The sequence below is a fragment of the Denticeps clupeoides genome, chromosome 11 (genome assembly GCF_900700375.1).
Source record: "Denticeps clupeoides chromosome 11, fDenClu1.1, whole genome shotgun sequence".
NCBI lineage: Eukaryota > Metazoa > Chordata > Actinopteri > Clupeiformes > Denticipitidae > Denticeps > Denticeps clupeoides.
The window spans coordinates 12,257,866-12,271,191 of NC_041717.1; the positions used below are offsets into that span (position 1 = coordinate 12,257,866).

Genomic DNA, 13,326 nt, shown 5'->3' on the forward strand with positions numbered 1-13,326 from the left:
GAAACACTAAAACCTTCAATTCTCAGAGATTCTTCCCACGAATTGCCAGATCAAACTGACCCACTGGTTTCTGCAGGTCACATGAAGACCACACGCTCTACATCTGAGTTCCTGACACATCGAGGAATGTGAAAAGATGCATCTACACTTGGTCACCAAGCTGTCAGTATCAGGTTGCTTTAGCGCTATAAAGTGTTGGCCAGACAGTTTCTCCAGCACACGTTACAGATGATCAGTTGGATTTAGCATTTGAAGAAGTCATCTACCTCAAATCCCTTCTTCAGCTTCTACCACATCAACCTTGAGGATGTCCATTTGCAGCCTAATACATGCTACTGCCACAAGCTGATCAACATTCGGACTTCCCCGGTCAGGGGCAATAATGTTATTCCTGATCGAACGTTCTTCATTCTTCCCCCGAGGGGACCTTGGGCTTAAAAGTTGTTTGAGAACAACTGTACAAAACTAGTGATATTTTCAGTTTTTGTGAGGTGGTACAGTCAATGCAGTGTTAATTAGCATTCTGTTCCAACACACATTTTTTGGTTTCAGTTTTTTTCTGCTTCTATAGTTTGAAGAAGCTTCTCTGGGTAACATACCTTTATTGGGTTTTATGGATTTATGGGCTTAGTGTTTTGCCTGTTTTTTTAGTTTGTATCACTTCCCTATGTTGTAATCAAGCCTGTAAACCAGAGTACTGCAAATAATCATCTTAGTCTGCATTCGAAACTGTTCCCTTTACCAGTTCTGGGATGCTGTGGAAGGGATCAAAAGTTGGCCCCGGATCTTGGCATATCCTCAAGCACAACCATGTTCGGCTGACTGATATTCACCCACAATATGCAAGCTGCGCAGATCTTTTTTTCCCACAGCCACTATGTGTCCGCTATACAGACCTGGTCCGGCTGAGCATTTACTGGAAAGTGCACTGGGAAGCCCGCCATCATGTTGGGCAGGGTGGGGGTAAACACCCCTCCCTTAAGGTATAGTTCACTTTGTTGGAACAAATGTTGGAAATGGCTTTTCTCTTTATTTTAGTCTTGTGGCATGATATTTAAAAAGACCACCAGCCAACAAACAGACCAATAACCCATGCGACATACCATTTGGGAAACTTTTTTTGAGCAATCAAGAGGATAACATGAATACAGTCAGGTCACAGACAAGCATGATGGGAAAAATCTCCTAGGAAGGTAACTGGTCATGGTGGTAAAATATATACACACACACACACATGATATATAGTGTATTATATAATGATATAGTGTATCATATAAAATATAAATACACACACACTTATTTATAATGTATTTATATATATATATATGTGTGTGTGTGTGTGTGTGTGTGTATATATATATATATATGGAAACAAAAAATATTCCATGCACGTTCTGCAATTCGTATTAATCAGATATTTTGTCATTTTCTCCCTCTCCCACCATTTTTTTTTATTGTCCTTGCAGTCTAACCTGGGTGGGGCTGGCAAATACGATCTGAGTGTAGAGTTAAAAAAATAAATCATTTCCTGCAGGTACGTAGAGACGCACAGACCCATCTATGGCGAACCGGACTCGCGCTTTCCATCCATCCCATTCAGGTCTGTAGTGAAACGTTTCTGCTCCGATCTCTTTTTATTTCATTACGTAAAGGCAGGACTGTGTTGTTATTTCGAGGTTCTGGTTCCGTACGCCACAACGACGCAGAACCTCATTCCACCTCCCGAGGTCATGTTGTGGCTTAATGTGTGAAACGTGCGTGGAAATAAGTTCGACACTTTTTATTGTATTCTATTACATATATATTCATAAATTTACTTTGATATCAATAAATTCTAAAATGACAGGAATTGTTTTATCGCTGTTGCCAGATCTCGCAGGGTAACACGTCGGTTTTAATCTATGGAATCTACTTCTGGGTTCATTAAAAAAAAAAAAAAATACAGGACGATTCGGTTTTAAAATATCCACAGTAAATTATAAGATCTAAATCTGTATATGGAAATAAAGTTTTTATTTTATTGCATCATACTTAAGCACATTTGTGGCCCTGACTTTGTTAATTCCATCTTCTCCCTGAATGTAAAACCGAAGCATGGTCAGCCATGGAAAGCTCCCACTGACCAAGGTCCAATGTGAGAAAGCTGTTATAACAGGAAAGATCTGGGCGTAGACGGCTTCCTGTAATTCTCCCTGTTGGTCAAAAACAGCAATATCACTCAACAATTAAAAATATGCTGTGCACTGGACCACATGCCATGATCGAGACTGCAGGGACACAAGATGAGATATTGAGGAAGAGATTGTAAAGGTCGCTGTTTTTTTTTCTACCTCCCGACCATCTGTCCCACCGGCTGATCAAAAGAATTTCCTTTGACACAATCTCTAAGGACCTGTGTTATTTTACGTGAATACAAGTTGGAAATATGAGTGAAGAATGACTTCAAATACACAATAAACAACAAATACACATTTCAGTGCATGCATTTACTATTGCTGCAGATTTTCTCCCAATTTTTTGTTAAAATGTTTTGACTGAGACAAAATGTTTGTTGGAACTGAACTAATGTTGAATATTTAAACATAATAAAACAAGGGTAATTAATTACTACTAATGGTAATATAATAATATATCTATCAAACTATTAACACATATTACCAATTGCTGTGAACGTTTCTCAAAATATGAAGACTCACTAAAGGCTTCTTAATAATATGAAAACTAAAAATACTATAAAAATGCTAATACTAAGTGTATGATTGCGTGAAAATGTTCCTCTCTGTATTCTTTAATGTGTTGCACTTTGACCATTGAGAGGTGTATTTTTGTCTCAGTTATGATGCAGAACATGTTATATTTTGACATGATTGACAGACTCTTTGGTTATTTCATTAAATGTTGCACAGTTTTGGTGTCTTAGTGTTTTCCCTTCTTCTCCTCAGTTGCCTTGCTCCCAGAACCAAATGGAAGGAACTTTGAAACACAGATTTGTTCTGTTGATAGCTGCTGGCATTTTGAGCGTCGTTGTAGTCCTCACTGGGCTTTACAGAACATCTCAGCTGGACGTTCCCATAACTCAGGTTAAGTGCTCACACTGTTTTGTTGAAGAGGAGCCCATCACCCGCATCAACAATACCAAACACCTCATGGTTTCTGCCTTCAGAGATCACAGGCTTAACAGGGAGGTCCGGATCATTGCCATCATCTACAGAAATGAGGGGCAGAACCTTCACTGCATCTTCTGCAATTCCGAGCAGCGCTGCATGTCATCACTTGCACATGTCAGCACCCACAGTGACCATTTTGGCTTCCCCTATGTGACCTCAGATGTGCTTTGCAAAATCCCCTTTGATGGTGCCACTCATGTCACCATTTCCACAAGCACAAGTGTAGTTGGCCTGAACAATGCCAGATTTTTATCCATACACAACCCACAGAAGCTCACATCCTTCCGCTACAACTTCACCGTGTGCATATCCAACCTGTTTGGGGACTATGACAATGTTCTCCAGTTTGCACAGACCCTGGAGGTCTACAAGATTTTGGGAGTTGACAAGGTCATCATCTACAACACCAGCTGTGGTCCAGACCTGGAGAAGCTGCTTCAGCATTATAAAGAGGAAGGTACTTTAGAGACCGTTCCTTGGCCCATAGACAAGTTCCTGACCCCCTCCAGTGGTTGGAACTTTGCTGAGCATCACGGGGATCTCCATTATTATGGCCAGTTGGCCACATTAAATGACTGTATTTATAGAAATATGTACCGGTCCAAGTACCTGCTGCTGAATGACATTGACGAGATCATTACGCCCTACAAGCATGCCAACCTGCAGCTGTTAATGGACGACCTGCAGCAATTTTATCCAATGGCAGGCGTCTTCCTCATAGAGAACCATATCTTCCCCAAAACCCAGTTTGAGGACAGCGGCAAGTTTCAGTTACCTCAGTGGAAGAACGTGAAGGGTATCAACATCCTGGAGCACATCTACCGTGAACCCGATAGGAAAGATGTCTACAACCCAACCAAAATGATTGTCAACCCAAGGAAGGTGGAGCAGACATCGGTGCACACAACACTGAAGCAGTTCGGAGACGTGGTCCTGGTCCCTTTTGATGTGTGCCACATTGTGCACGTCAGGGTTCCTTTACAATGGAAACTAACCAAGGATGAGCTGATCATAGACAAGAAGCTGTGGGACTATGAAAAGGAGCTGGTCCCAAATGTTGACCGAGCGCTGAAGGAGTCTGGGTTGTCTTGAGCTTTGCTAATTGGGACAAATGGAAATGATCAATGCACTTTGTAGAGACAATGAACTGTCTCTGCTGCTGTGGACTGTGTATCTGCAAATTAAAGTACGTTCAACACACATGTTTATAATAAAACAGATCATGCATATAATTATCTGATGAATAATGAAATACTTCATAGGTGTTCACAGAATTAAAGTTTTAATTCATATGCAACACACGGTCAATGGAATGGTCTTCACAGTTGACGTGTCTTGATGTGCTATTACAAAGGCAGTGCTGATATTTTTCTGTCCTACTGAACATGCTGCATGAATGATGAGGTCTGCGGTGTGGAAAGTGAGCGAGTGAGTAAATGTGGGGGAAGCAGGCAATATGCATGATTTGCATAAAAAGCTAATTGGTTTTATTGGTCTTTGGTTAAAACACCCTGACAATGCTGCATCTCTGTCATATCACTGCATGAGATGACAGAAACAGATAAGTGCTCGCTGCTTAAGCATCACATTTACAGGCCTGCATTAAGCCAGGACTTGACCTTATGAACTCAGCTTCAACATCTGACAAATGTAGAAATGTATATAATGTGCAGAAAAACAGCAGAGACAAAGCAGACAGCAGGCAGACAGTCTAGAAACACAATCGCAAGTTGTTTTTAATAAAATGTTAGCAATCAATCAATCAATCAGTTTCTAAATATGAAATTCATCTGACGTGGCAAATTCAGTCCAAAAGAGGTAGCACAACAGCTTCTTCAAAGAACACAGAACACAGCTGGAACCGTTCTGCAAGGTCACCATAAGAGTTCTTTAGTATCCAGAATTCAACCTCTTAATCTAACAATTAAAATAGAAAATATTTTTTTCTGGAAGAACTGGATGACAAATATTTTTAAGTGGTTAAGCATTTTGAACAGCATTTCAAAGGTCATTGATTAGAAATAAAACATGAAATAATACAGTTCAGAAAAAAACGAAATCATATAAATTCAGGTCAATGTTTCGTTTCGATTTTTATTAGTGGTCCAAAAACACCATGAAACAAAGGTGCACTGAATCAATGTCTGGGATTTAATGAACAATAGACAGCAAATAGAGCAATGGAAATATAACTATAAAAATATAAATTTATATTTATATTAAAAACAGGACACAGACATGCATAATACCAGCTGTTATTTTGTGCGCTGTTGTTTTGTGTTGTGATAATGAATATATTGCTGTTGTTAGGTGTGCATCATTTGTTGACCGAAAATGTAAATATTCTCCAGTGTTATGGATGTCTAACATCCTATTTAACTGTACTAAATATTTTTTTGACAGTAGCACCTTTTGGAAGATGAAGCACCAATTCAAAAAGCATCTCAACAGCACCTCTCCTCTGGTTTCTGCTGCACACCTCGTGGGGTTATCGTTATGGATACATGCGAATCTGGAATCTGCCAGGGTTCCAGTAACAGAGATCATCAGTGGTGATGTTTGGGTATTTAATACATGTTGCTCTTTGTCGGAAAATCAAGGGAAAAACGCCAGATCTTCATTTGCACTTTGCTGGAGCTGTCGGCAGGCGGCCTGTACAGTACAATGTACAGTAAAATGTGTGTTGTGAGAGGGTGCCGGGGGCGGGGCTTACTGCAGGTACATGGTTCAGTAGGGATATCTAGAGACAGATATGTAGATGATGAATATGCTCTGGTAGGTGATGCGGCCCTGCGCAGACAGCGTGGTGGCCTGTACCCGAAGCCGCACCACGCCCGGCTTGTCCAGCGACCGCTTGGTGGAGATGATGCCCCTGCCCGCCTCGTCCCGAACGACGAATGGCTGCGACCCGGCCTCGCCGCCCTGCTGCTCCAGGATGGTGAAGGAGGTGCGCTCCTGAAGCTCCCCCGACTCGGAGAAGGCCGACAGCCGAACCACGTCATGGTTGGCTGGGATACCCAGCGGCAGCGTCAGCAGCTTGTACTGCAGGTACAATGGCAGACCACCAGCACCGCAGTCCAGCACCGAGCACGGCCTGTAGCACGTCCTGAAGCACAGAGGTGGTCCGTTAGGGCAGTAATCATGCAGACTTTGACTGCGGGTTTCATTTCCACAACCTTCATCTGGACAATCAGATGGGACGCTGAACGAAATAGATAACAGCGACCTTTGCTAAAAATGTGATCATAAACTGCAGTTTCCAAAACAGGCTGGTCTCACTGGTCACAGATCAATTTTGTAGCTCAAAAATGCTGTCAGTTGCTATTAACCATAATATTTATTATCTACCCAACCCAGTCTTGCGGTTTCTTTCTATGCTTGGAACCTTAAGGCATCATTAGTGTGGCTCTGAAAGCAGATCTGAAGGGTGTACTGGAATAACTTCATTGTGTGGATGCCACTTCCTGATGAGAGAGCAGATATCCTTACCCTGGACTCCCTCCTCTCTGGTAAGTCGCCGGGCAGGGAGTATCCAGACACTGATATCCCCCACGGATGTTAAAGCACATCTGGTTAGGGCCGCACTGGACGCCCTGCACCGTGCACTCATCAATGTCTGCAGAGATGGAAAGATCGGGAATATTGAACAAATCCAGTAGCATTATTGGACATTATTATACCACACAAGTAGTCTGCTTAGTCTGGTCTATCTGTCTGTCTGTCTGGAAAAGGGCTTCTGGACTGGCAACCTCCCCCCTTTCTTTCTCTACCTATGCAGCTGCGGCCATTTGGCAGGAGCTGGTAGCCAGGAGGGCACAGGCACTGGTAGCTTCCTATGGTGTTCCGGCACTCGTGCTGGCACGGCTTTCTCTGTACACACTCATCCAGGTCTGCACACAAAAGACAAAAAGGACTTGTTGAGCAAAAACGCATTAGCCGGTCCGATCAGCTCTGGGCTGTACTGGCCTGAATGAAAGTAAACATGTCATTTGTTTAATGACAGATTAAACACATTAAACCAGGATCTTTTTTAAAGAAACATCTACTAGGCTGTTTACTTAACTAGTTCTGCTTTGTGTGAAAAAAGTGAGTTCAAATTCTTTTTAATGAACTTTAATGCAGTCAGAACCCTTCCAAAACATATTTACAAATGTAAGCATTTGCAAACAAAATGAATGGAATTCACAAATCAAATATGCACACTGTGCTTTAGGAATACAACATATAGCTCTTACGTCAACGCAATGTGATTTGCGAATACAAAAGACCGCTATCAAATAAATACAGCATGGTTTGCAAATGAAAAAAATGCAACAGGTAAATAGTTTTATCTTTATAGGTGTGGACTTGACTTTAGACTTGTGACCTCCCACCTCCGTTTTATACTGTCATTTCAACAGTGGACTGTATGAGGATGTGGTGAGTATTTTTGTTTATTCTGAATGCTATTTTGAGTCATTTAACATATGAGACTCTCATATAGCAGCACGGTTTTAGTAATTCGTAGGCCTCCAATTCATAGGCCTCCATGTGTAGCTCAAAAATGCTGTCAGTTGCTATTACCCATAAAAACAACATGCTTTTTAAAATTGTATGAATATTGTGAACTCGAACTTGATAATCAATATTGGCGCCCTCCACCGTGTGTGAACTCATCAATACCACTCACCTACACATGTGCCATCTTGACTGGTGTAACCGGGTGGGCAGCCATGTCTGGGGCTTCTGGAGTTGCCATGCTGCCTGGAGAGGATGGGACGGCCAAGCGTGGATACCAGCTGTGGACGAAGTCTGGCTCGCACAAGCGTCCCATTGCTAAAGGTATGGCCTCGCTCCAGACCTGCACAGGATCGCCCGTCACCGAGTAACACCGTGCCCAGCGGACAGAGGCACCTGAAGCTGCCTGGTACGTTGCGGCACTGGTAGGCGCAAGGGCCGGGGGTTTGTAGGCACTCATCAATATCTGGGGGAAAAAAGCATTTTTTTTTAGTACGTGGACTCTCTGTAGTCAACAGAGAGACCATCAAGTCTGGTGTTTTCTTACCTAAACATGGTCGACCGACACCTTGTGAGCGGTAGCCTCTTGGACACACGCATCCATACCCTCCTACTGTGTTCTGACAGATCTGGCTGTAGCGGCACATGTGGCTGCCGTCTTGACATTCATCTATGTCTGTTAATACACACACACACACACACACACAGTTCCTTCTTCAATCAGAATATTTGTTTACAGTATCCACTTAGGCTCAACCCAAAGGAAATGTGGTGAATCTGGGGAAACGGGTCATATGATTTATTGATGGGAACAGTTTTTTTTTTTTCAAATGGAACACAAAAAAGAATCCTTTCACAAGCATGATGAGAGAGGTTGAATCATGGGTGCTTAATGACAGTCAACCCAAAAATGTGCAAAGTGCCCTCCAGGACCATGGTTGGTGATCACCCACCTACTCAAAAAACTAATCCCTCAAACACCATAGCCCTAAACTAAATCTGCAAGAAAATGGTTTGTCGTTTTAGTTTTCAAGATTTGGTTTATTCGACACCTCTGACACGCGTACACATTGCACCTCACACATCTCACATTACAGTCAGACTGATTGACATCTCAGACGCTACTAGCAACTCCACGCATCGAGTCTCACCCTCACAAACCCCGTTGTCGGCTTGAGCCAGTCCAGCTGGGCAGCTGTCAAAGCACTGATAGCCTCCTTCTGTGTTGCGGCACTGCTGATGCGCTGGGCACACGTTCCTCATGCACTCGTTTATGTCTGTTTTCGCAGAAACACAAACACATTAACATAGACATGAGTTTGCATTAATGCATTATTGATTTTTGCTTAATAACCTTCCCAGTTACAGCTCATTGTCACTTTGAAAGATATTTATTATTTTATTCAGTGGCAGTATCAATCAACTGATCAATTTGTAGATGACTGACATACACACAGCTCACACAACACCCATATATTTTTATTCTATTACAAATAATGATACAATATTTTTTGCCACATACATTTGTGAATAAATAAATGTACAAATCTGAATTACAAAAAGAGCTTATACAGAGTCAACTGTACTCATTTTAGCAGAAAAATCCTCAAATTCATCATAAAAATATTTTTATACAGAACCTTGTTATAATTTAGGAGTGTATAATGTGACAATGTTGCAAATAACAGTAAACTAATATGCAAGTTGTATTTAAGATACTAATACACCTTATATACTCAGCCTTGCTGTAACCCTGAGTAACCAACCTAGACACCGATGCCCAGAGGACTGATAACCAGGATGGCAGGCGCAGCGGTAAGACCCGAGGTTGTTTATACACTGATGTTGACAAGGTGACACTGAAGACTCTTTACACTCATCCACATCTGGATGGAGAAGAAAACAGAGACTTTCATGAGGCACATATCTTCTGTAGTCGTAATCTTCATCTGCAGTTTAAACGTGACACCTGCCTTCGCAGCTGGTCCCTGCCAGACTGGGCTTGAAGCCTGGGCCACACTTGGCTTGGCAGCGGTACGTACCAACCGTGTTCACACACTGCTGGTTATAGTGGCACATGTGGGAGCCCTGGGCACACTCATCTATGTCTGTAGGGAGACAGCAGAAGATGTTGACCTCTGTAACCCTGCAGACTTTGTACTGCCATACACAGTTCTACAGATAGGGCATAAACTGATATGGTGATGTTTTTATGATTCTTAAAGGTGAATCCTTGTTGCTTTTATGTGTGGAGAGAGCAAGCCATTTGCTGTATCTTTAAGGAAGTTCTTACATAAATGAAATGGGGCGTTGCTTTAGCTGGAACAAACCACAGCAGATGACAGAGAGCCCCCGGAAATATGAAGGATAGTCGGTTTATACAGTTGTGTGCCCTGTTATTAACTGTTTGGACAGTTACAGGAGGCATTTTGAAACCATGTCTATTCTCAAAATATAATGTATAAGTAATTAGCATTATATTATTATTATTATAATAATTTAATAAAATGATCCTAGAATAAATAATGTTTAATAAAATAAAAGACAACCCAGGAACTAAAATGTAGAATAGGAAGTCCAGCAGCATTATAAGCAAATTTTGTCCACGTATCGTAAATATTTTAAAACATTTTTTTTTAAATGCTGTAAATGTAAATTTAAATAATGATTGGAACACATCTTAACAGCATGTCACTTGGTTTCTCCTCTTGTATTGTGTCCTTCTTTCCTTTTTTTTTTTTGTTTACATTTGTTTTCTTATCTTATCAGTCAAAGAGCAAAATGGAGGCATGACTCTGACCTTGGCAGGTGTGGGACTGCGGGGAGATGGTGAAGCCGGAGGGACAGGCACATGAGAATCCACCCATGATGTTGTTGCATGAGTGCGAGCAGGGAGAGAGAACCTCACACTCGTCCTCATCTGCAGAGGGGAGACTCATGAGCTGTGTGTTAACTAGCAATAAGGTGGACATAGATATGCATAGGATATGAGCATAACAAACCAGCACAGTATGCAGCTGAATCCAACTGAAACCCTTTTGGACATGTTTCTCCATCACCCTCTAAAAAAAAAAAAGTCACATAATGTCATCGTTACATGAATAAACCAAGAAACCAAAACAAAAAAATAGTGACACTGTTTTAACTAGGTCCAGCTTGAAAATTGATGACCTAGTGCTTCTTTGAGCCATGGAGTAATGAATACTTGCCAAATAGTCTGGTGACCATACTTACAATACGTACAGAGACACCAGGATAGGATATTAGTAGTATGTGTATTAAGAGGATGCAGTAGTATGTGCAGGCAAATTGGCCTTTCTGACCTGGTAGGAGCAGAGACGCGGTCATCTGGAGGTCAAGGGTCTGAGAGAACATGCTGTAGATTCCACTTATCCCAGAGAGTCGCATAAGCTGGAGCAGGGGCCCTTGCCGCTCCTGGGGCCCGTCGAACACCAGAGAGTGATTGCATCGCAGTGACAGAGGGGTCCCGTCCCGCTGGTGGCTCTGAGCAGACCAGGCATACATCTGCCCGGCACCCGTCTGCAGGTAGGTCTCATCAAACTCCTACAGGAGAGAACCATTTGTTGTCATACCTTTACTCATTTATGTGACTGAATTAATAAATATTGAGGAAAATAATAAAGAATGTTCATCTGTAAATACTAAAAATATAAAAATTGTATTCAAACCTGCAGATTTAAATGTGACGATGACAGAGCGAATGGGACATAACCATTAATAACAATATCCAAGAGGAGAACGCCATCTGTGTCCAGACCCCGAGCCACATGTGTCAGTTTAAGGATTTCCCCTGGAAAAACAAACACGGATACGGGAAATGAAATGGCCATGAATCAGGCCATGCTGCACCCTGGGTTGTATAAACTGTCTTCTGCTACATGCAGGTGCAGTTCTCACCTGTTTCAAACTCCAGCTGGGACTCCTGTCGGAACTGACCCTGGGTAAGCGAGTAGCCATTTCTGGCCTTCCCGGTCTGGAAAACAGTGGACCAGTAAATTGGGGCACAAATGGACACCAGAACTCGCAGCAGTGGGCCTACAAAGGAGCACAAAAAAAACACAGTCTTGATAAGTTCAGCGATCGCTTTGAAATCAAGTGTTAGAATGAGCCAAAATTCTCACCGACACTGAGGGGGACATTGTCCACGTGGACCATCAATGTGCTTGAGCCTTCCTCTGCATTCTCGGTTATGTTGGCTTCCAAAAAGGCCACTCCAAACTCCCGTTCGTTCACCATGCCAATCAAACTCCCACGAGCCCGTCGAGGGGACTCCCCTACAGACAGCAAAACATAAAAATTATAACGATTATAATAATGATTAGTATTATGATTGTTACTGACATTATTATACTTCACCTTACTGTAGTGGAAAACAACAAATGAATATGAAAATTAATACCCGGGCACAGTGAGGCCTGACACCCTCTGGAATCCACACTTGGACCCTGGCAAGGTGGGCCTCCATTGGCCGGTTCTGGATTATTGCATAATCTGATTCGTTCCTGAATGCCCCGCCCACAGGTGACACTGCATGGACCCCAGGCCTGCCAGTTAGAGTATCCTCCTGGAACTGATGCCAAGACAGAACTCAGTTTAATCATGTTTTTATGTTACAATGAATTAAGCAGACCTGCCTTCGTATACACTATTAAAAGCAGCTATTATTGCTCACCCTGCACTTTGAGTGAAATTGTCCTCTCCGCCACGCCAGCCTCACTTTCTGCGACACAACGATAGTCCCCGGAGTCACCATCCTGTCACAGAAACATTTTCACAGCCATTTTCTATAAGTCCATTACCATAAAACACAGTTAAAACATGTTCTTCAGTTCATTTAATGTTTAAAAGTGGAAGGTTGCTGATGCACCTGATTAGTGGGCCCTGATCCCCACCAACTGATGCTAATGAGGCACGAGTGTTCAGGACCCCTTTAAAGCTGCTTCTGGTTGTCGCTCGAACACACCTAATCTCACCAAATTGCAGCTATAGCTCTGAAACTCTGGAATGTCCTACCACTGTACATCAAAATCTCTGTCCATCTTAGCCTTTAAAAACACATATTAAAACATACCTCAATACCCAGGCGTTCTGAGATTGAGTTGTTTGTTTTTTTTATTTTATATATTATTTATTTTATTTCTTGTTTTACTCTTGATGTTAATTTTATCCTCACCCATTGTTTTATTTATATGTATTTCTTATATGTATAGCACTTTGGTGAACAGCTTTCTGTTTTTGAAAATGTGCTTTTCAAATAAATTTATTATTATTATTATTATTATTATTATTATTATTATTATTAACCCTATGATACCCCTTTAAAATACATGCAGCAACCAGGGGCAACCAGCATTAACATGGACACACATTTAAGATTCTGACACTCAGTCACACACCAGGTTATTTTGAGTTTTATTTCTGTTGGTTTTTTATTAGTTTGTGTGTGTCAGGATTGCCTGCAGCTGGGCTCCACACCTGACTCCAAACCTGACACCCCATAAATGCCGGAAGTTTCCGCCCCTTCTGGGTCTCCGGCATTTTCGTGAACTTCATTTGGTAACAGTGTATGTGATTTGAGTTCTGGCAAGCGCCACACGCCTACGGGTTAGTTTTAGTTTTTCATTTAAGTTAAATCGTTTTC

At 41.9% G+C, this 13,326-nt stretch overlaps 2 protein-coding genes across 14 annotated transcripts in view; one reads left to right on the forward strand and one right to left on the reverse strand.

The window, feature by feature from the left end:
• Positions 1–57: 57 nt before the first annotated feature.
• Positions 58–13,171, forward strand: LOC114799352 (uncharacterized). 12 transcript variants are annotated; one of them, XM_028995922.1, is made up of 10 exons: positions 58–983; positions 1,535–1,600; positions 2,943–4,353; positions 5,571–5,730; positions 5,947–6,215; positions 6,559–7,055; positions 7,507–7,586; positions 7,878–10,608; positions 10,995–11,210; positions 11,360–13,171. In XM_028995922.1, exons 1-3 carry the CDS (start codon positions 753–755, stop codon positions 4,257–4,259), a joined length of 1,614 nt encoding a protein of 537 aa, XP_028851755.1. In that variant the 5' UTR covers positions 58–752; the 3' UTR covers positions 4,260–4,353; positions 5,571–5,730; positions 5,947–6,215; positions 6,559–7,055; positions 7,507–7,586; positions 7,878–10,608; positions 10,995–11,210; positions 11,360–13,171. The 12 variants fall into 12 exon arrangements, 9 of the variants coding, with proteins under 9 accessions (XP_028851755.1, XP_028851753.1, XP_028851754.1 ...); XM_028995920.1 differs by having other exon boundaries at positions 7,878–7,988; positions 9,405–11,210; XM_028995921.1 differs by having other exon boundaries at positions 7,878–7,988; positions 10,434–11,210.
• Positions 5,718–13,326, reverse strand: part of hmcn2 (hemicentin 2) — a 53,779-nt gene continuing 46,170 nt past the window's right edge. For both annotated transcript variants that reach the window (XM_028995913.1, XM_028995912.1), the window contains exons 66-81: positions 12,358–12,439; positions 12,085–12,255; positions 11,807–11,959; positions 11,583–11,720; positions 11,354–11,475; positions 10,988–11,228; positions 10,667–10,726; positions 10,465–10,584; positions 9,638–9,772; positions 9,431–9,550; positions 8,816–8,941; positions 8,212–8,340; positions 7,837–8,130; positions 6,938–7,057; positions 6,657–6,783; positions 5,718–6,273 (exon numbers count right to left, since the gene is read on the reverse strand). In XM_028995913.1, the coding sequence (XP_028851746.1) occupies positions 5,895–6,273; positions 6,657–6,783; positions 6,938–7,057; positions 7,837–8,130; positions 8,212–8,340; positions 8,816–8,941; positions 9,431–9,550; positions 9,638–9,772; positions 10,465–10,584; positions 10,667–10,726; positions 10,988–11,228; positions 11,354–11,475; positions 11,583–11,720; positions 11,807–11,959; positions 12,085–12,255; positions 12,358–12,439 (2,517 nt within the window). In that variant the 3' untranslated portion in view covers positions 5,718–5,894. The remainder of the gene's footprint in view (positions 6,274–6,656; positions 6,784–6,937; positions 7,058–7,836; positions 8,131–8,211; positions 8,341–8,815; positions 8,942–9,430; positions 9,551–9,637; positions 9,773–10,464; positions 10,585–10,666; positions 10,727–10,987; positions 11,229–11,353; positions 11,476–11,582; positions 11,721–11,806; positions 11,960–12,084; positions 12,256–12,357; positions 12,440–13,326) is intronic.

Coding starts and splice junctions, on each gene's coding strand:
- LOC114799352 (XM_028995915.1), top strand. CDS start 753: ATGCTGTGGAAGGGATCAAAAGTTGGCCCCGGATCTTGGCATATCCTC. Junction 984..1,534: donor GTAAACACCCCTCCCTTAAG/GTATAGTTCACT, acceptor CATTTCCTGCAG/GTACGTAGAGACGCACAGAC. Junction 1,601..2,942: donor TTTCCATCCATCCCATTCAG/GTCTGTAGTGAA, acceptor TCTTCTCCTCAG/TTGCCTTGCTCCCAGAACCA.